Source organism: Oncorhynchus keta, unplaced genomic scaffold (genome assembly GCF_023373465.1).
Source record: "Oncorhynchus keta strain PuntledgeMale-10-30-2019 unplaced genomic scaffold, Oket_V2 Un_contig_8293_pilon_pilon, whole genome shotgun sequence".
In the NCBI taxonomy this organism is placed as follows: domain Eukaryota; kingdom Metazoa; phylum Chordata; class Actinopteri; order Salmoniformes; family Salmonidae; genus Oncorhynchus; species Oncorhynchus keta.
In genome coordinates, this window is record NW_026289969.1 from 30,711 (window position 1) to 36,447 (window position 5,737).

General features: G+C 48.1%; 1 protein-coding gene across 1 annotated transcript; it reads right to left on the reverse strand.

Annotated features, from left to right (window-relative positions):
• Nucleotides 1–1,028: 1,028 nt before the first annotated feature.
• Nucleotides 1,029–2,945, reverse strand: LOC127926783 (uncharacterized). The gene is made up of 3 exons (XM_052512411.1): nucleotides 2,870–2,945; nucleotides 1,926–2,078; nucleotides 1,029–1,646 (listed from the first exon to the last, which is right to left on the reverse strand). The coding sequence occupies exons 1-3, from the start codon at nucleotides 2,906–2,908 to the stop codon at nucleotides 1,131–1,133; spliced, it is 708 nt and encodes a 235-aa protein (XP_052368371.1). The 5' UTR covers nucleotides 2,909–2,945; the 3' UTR covers nucleotides 1,029–1,130.
• Between the last annotated feature and the right edge of the window lie 2,792 nt (nucleotides 2,946–5,737).

Genomic DNA, 5,737 nt, shown 5'->3' on the forward strand with positions numbered 1-5,737 from the left:
GGCCCCCGAGATGCCTGAATCTCCCACAAGGAAAGTAGAGGCACCCGTTCCCAGTGTACTCTCCACTGGCACCACCCCACCCAACTCTCCCCCGCTATGTCCCTGTATCTTGTTGCCTGCATGCAATGGTGGCCTGAAATGAATATACTTGAGCACATGATTCTAAATATGACTATCATCACTTTAAAGATGGAGTCCTTAATGGTGAATGTTCTTTTGTGTTAGGGTTAGGGTTAGGATTAAGGTTAGGGTTAGCAGGGCTGGTTAACCACTTGGTGAAGTGCAATGTTCTTTTGTGATATTACAACAGCAAAGTAGTTACTGTTGTTTCCCCTTGGTGATCTTCGCCCCACGTTAGAACAGCAGCATGGGTACTGCACATGTGTTTTAGCTTGATGTGCGATGCTCCTCAGCACTCCCCACCTCTGCTTGTCAACAAAACAATAACAAAGGCCTTGGGGTGGCGCTGTTTCTCACTACTGAGAAACATGTTTAATGGTAAATATGTGCCAATACATAGGCTACGTGTAAAGGCGTTCTTCGTTTGTTGAAAGAGAGTCGGACCGAAATGCAGCGTGGTGGTTACTCATGTCTTTAATGAAAGAATAGCGATACATGAAATAACTAAATAAATACAAAAACAACAAACGGAACGTGAAACCTAATTACAGCCTATCTGGTGAAACTACACAGAGACAGGAACAATCACCCACGAAATACACAGTGAAACCAGGCTACCTAAATACGGTTCCCAATCAGAGACAACGAGAATCACCTGACTCTGATTGAAAACCGCCTCAGGCAGCCAACCTATGCTACACCCCTACTCAGCCGCAATCCCAAAACCTACAAAACCCCCAATACGAAACACAACATTAAACCCATGTCACACCCTGGCCTGACCAAATAATAAAGAAAACACAAAATACTAAGACCAAGGCGTGACAGAACCCCCCCTAAGGTGCGGACTCCCGGATGCACCTCAAAACCATAGGGAGGGTCCGGGTGGGCGTCTGTCCATGGTGGCGGTTCCGGCTCGGGACGTGGACCCCACTCCATTAATGTCCTAGTTCCTCCCCTTCGCGTCCTGGGATAATCCACCCTCACCACCGACCATGGCCTAATAGTCCTCACCCAGAACCCCACTGAACTGAGGAGCAGCTCGTGACTGAGGGGCAGCTCGGGACTGAGGGGCAGCTCGGGACTGAGGCAGCTCGGGACTGAGGGGAAGCTCGGGACTGAGGGGAAGCTCGGGACTGAGGGGAAGCTCGGGACTGAGGGGCAGCTCGGGACTGAGGGGCAGCTCGGGACTGAGGGGCAGCTCGGGACTGAGGGGCAGCCCGGAACTGAGGGGAAGCCCAGTACTGAGAGAAGCTCAGGCAGGTAGTAGGCTCTGGTAGATCCTGGCTGGCTGGCAGATCTGGAAGATTCTGGTTGACTAGCAGATCTGGAAGATTCTGGTTGACTGGCAGATCTGGAAGAGACTGGTTGACTGGCAGATCTGGAAGAATCTGGTTGACTGGCAGATCTAGAAGATCATGGCTGACTGGCGGATCTAGCTGCTCTATGCAGACTGACAGCTCCTTGCAGACTGACAGCTCTGGCTGCTCCATGCAGGCTGACAGCTCCCTGCAGACTGACAGCTCCTTGCAGACTGACAACTCCTTGCAGACTGGCAGCTCTTTGCAGACTGACAGCTCTGGCTGCTTCATGCAGACTGACAGCTCTGGCTGCTTCATGCAGACTGACAGCTCTGACTGCTCCATGCAGGCTGACAGCACCCTGCAGACTGGCAGCTCCATGCAGACTGACAGCTCTGGCTACTTCATACAGACTGACATCTCTGGCGGCTTTATGCAGACTGACAGCTCTGGCTGCTTCATACAGACTGACATCTCTGACTGCTCCATGCAGGCTGACAGCACCCTGCAGACTGGCAGCTCTTTGCAGACTGACAGCTCTGGCTGCTTCATGCAGACTGACAGCTCTGACTGCTCCATGCAGGCTGACAGCACCCTGCAGACTGGCAGCTCCTTGCAGACTGACAGCTCCTTGCAGACTGACAGCTCCTTGCAGACCTCAACCGTAAGGCTCTCCAGAGGGTAGTGAGGTCTGCACAACGCATCACCGGGGGCAAACTACCTGCCCTCCAGGACACCTACACCACCCGATGTTACAGGAAGGCCATAAAGTTCATCAAGGACATCAACCACCCGAGCCACTGCCTGTTCACCCCGCTATCATCCAGAAGGCGAGGTCAGTACAGGTGCATCAAAGCTGGGACCGAGAGACTGAAAAACAGCTTCTATCTCAAGGCCATCAGACTGTTAAACAGCCACCACTAACATTGAGTGGCTGCTGCCAACACACTGTCATTGACACTGACCCAACTCCAGCCACTTTAATACTGGGAATTGATGGGAAATGATGTAAATATATCACTAGCCACTTTAAACAATGCTACCTTATATAATGTTACTTACCCTACATTATTCATCTCATATGCATACGTATATACTGTACTCTATATCATCGACTGCATCCTATGTAATACATGTATCACTAGCCACTTTAACAATGCCACTTTGTTTACTTTGTCTACATACTCATCTCATATGTATATACTGTACTCGATACCATCTACTGTATGCTGCCCTGTACCATCACTCATTCATATATCCTTATGTACATATTCTTTATCCCCTTACACTGTGTATAAGACAGTAGTTTTGGAATTGTTAGTTAGATTACTTGTTGGTTATCACTGCATTGTCGGAACTAGAAGCACGATTATTTCGCTACACTCGCATTAACATCTGCTAACCATGTGTATGTGACAAATAACATTTGATTTGATTTGATTTGAGACTGGCAGCTCTTTGCAGACTGACAGCTCTGGCTGCTTCATGCAGACTGACAGCACCTTGCAGACTGACAGCTCCCTGCAGACTGGCAGCTCAGGCTGCTCCGAACGGGCAGGAGGCTCCGGCAGCGCTGTAGAGGAGGAAGGCTCTGATAGCGCTGAACAGGCGGGAGACTCCGACAGCGCAGGAGAGGAGAAAGGCTCTGATAGCGCTGAACAGGCGGGAGACTCCAACAGCGCAGGAGAGGCGAGGCTTGGTGTGTGGTGCTGGCACTGGTGGTACTGGGCCGAGGACACGCACAGGAAGCCTGGTGCGGGGAGCTGCTACCGGAGGACTGGTGTGTGGAGGTGGCTCTGGATAGACCGGACCGTGCAGGCGCACTGGAGCTCTTGAGCACCGAGCCTGCCCAACCTTACCTGGCTTGATGCCCACTCTAGCCCGGCCAATAGGAAGGGCTGGTATGAACCGTACCGGGCTATGCACCCGCACTGGAAACACTGTGCACTCCATAGCATAACACGGTGCCTGCCCGGTCTCTCTAGACCACCGGTAAGCACAGGGAGTTTGCGCAGGTCTCCTACCTGGCATAGCCATACTCCCTATAAGCCCCCCCCCCAATAATTTTTTTGGGCTGCTTTTCGGGCTTCCATCCGCGTCGCCGTGCTGCCTCCTCATACCAGCGTCTCTCCGCTTTAGCCGCCTCTAGTTCCTCCTTGGGGCGGCGATATTCACCAGGCTGAGCCCAGGGTCCTTTTCCGTCCAGTTCTTCCTCCCATGTCCAATTCTCCAAGTGGTGCAGCCTCTCCCACTGCAGCTGCTTCTGTTGCCTCTCCTGTGGCTCCTGCCTGTTAACACGCTGCTCGGTCCGTGTGTGGTGGGTGATTCTGTAACAGCGTTCTTCGTTTGTTGAAAGAGAGTCGGACGGAAATGCAGCGTGGTGGTTACTCATGTCTTTAATGAAAGAGTAGTGAACGGAACGTGAAAACCTAATTACAGCCTAAATAATAAAGAAAACACAAAATACTAAGACCAAGGCGTGACACTACGATACTGGCTTTATCACAATAACAGACTGTTAGAATTCATGTAAAGTTTCTGATTGAGTTTTTTAAAATCTGCTTCAAATAAATCAGATCCACCCCCCCCCTTCAAGTCGATGAAATACAATGAGGTGAAATAGAAAGTAGAAACATTTCATTCAAATAACTTAAAGATAAAAACGTGGATGTGGGAACCAAGAATGTTCTGATCATCTCTCTCTTCTCCTCATGTCTTGCTGTGAGCATGGAGGTCTGTCTGACTAATACTGTTCTGTGAGCATGGAGGTCTGTCTGACTAATACTGTTCTGTGAGCATGGAGGTCTGTCTGACTAACACTGTTCTGTGAGCATGGAGGTCTGTCTGACTAACACTGTTCTGTGAGCATGGAGGTCTGTCTGACTAACACTGTTCTGTGAGCATGGAGGTCTGTCTGACTAACACTGTTCTGTGAGCATGGAGGTCTGTCTGACTAACACTGTTCTGTGAGCATGGAGGTCTGTCTGACTAACACTGTTCTGTGAGCATGGAGGTCTGTCTGACTAACACTGTTCTGTGAGCATGGAGGTCTGTCTGACTAACACTGTTCTGTGAGCATGGAGGTCTGTCTGACTAACACTGTTCTGTGAGCATGGAGGTCTGTCTGACTAACACTGTTCTGTGAGCATGGTAACATTATGTTGTCATTTGTCGTCTTGGTGATTGGCATGGTATAGAGATTCTGAATTAAATGATACTGTGTTCTAAATCTGTTCATTTCCCTGTTGATCGATAATTGTATTCCTGTAAGTCTGTTGCAGCTTGTTGTGAAAAAGTGAATTGTTTCACAACAAGTAAACAGAGTAATTCATGTTAATGTTCAACTAAGAAGAAGCGAAATTGGGTCAAAGTGTGATAGTTGGAAGGGATGTATAAAGTCCAGTATTAAGCAGATCTTAAAGGGGGAGTCCAGTATTTATCAGAGTTTAGAGGGGGACTCCAGTATTTAGCAGAGTTTAAAGGGGGAGTCCAGTATTTATTTATTTGTGGTCCTTCTGTGGCTCAGTTGGTAGAGCATGGCGCTTGTAACGCCAGGGTAGTGGGTTCGATTCCCGGGACCACCCATACGTAGAATGTATGCACACATGACTGTAAGTCGCTTTGGATAAAAGCGTCAGCTAAATGGCATATATTATTATATATATTATTATCAGAGTTTAGAGGGGGACTCCAGTATTAAGCAGAGTTTAAAGGGGGACACCAGTATTAAGTAGAGTTTAATGTGGGAGTCCAATATTTATCAGAGTTTAGAGGGGGACACCAGTATTAAGTAGAGTTTAATGTGGGAGTCCAATATTTATCAGAGTTTAGAGGGGGACTCCAGTATTAAGCAGAGTTTAAAGGGGGACACCAGTATTAAGTAGAGTTTAAAGGGGGACTCCAGTATTTAGCAGAGTTTAAAGGGGGACTCCAGTATTTAGCAGAGTTTAAAACTTGTTGGGGCTGTGGTTCCGAGGTGGGAACATAAATCAGCGGAAATTTCAAGTGCTCCACGTATAGTTTTTGATAAAACTCAAACTTTCATTAAAATGCACATACAATGTACTGAATTAAAGCTACACTCGTTGTGAATCTAGCTACCGAGTCAGATTTGTAAAATGCTTTTCGGTGAAAGCATGAGAAGCTATTATCTGATAGCATGTATCCCCCAAAATACTTCAACGTCACCTAACGACAGATTTTGCGATAGCCAGGGGCTACTCAAAACGCAGAAATAAAATAGAAAACATTCATTACCTTTGACGAGCTTCTTTCTTGATCTATGAACACTGTGTGAACAACGGAAAAAAATAGCG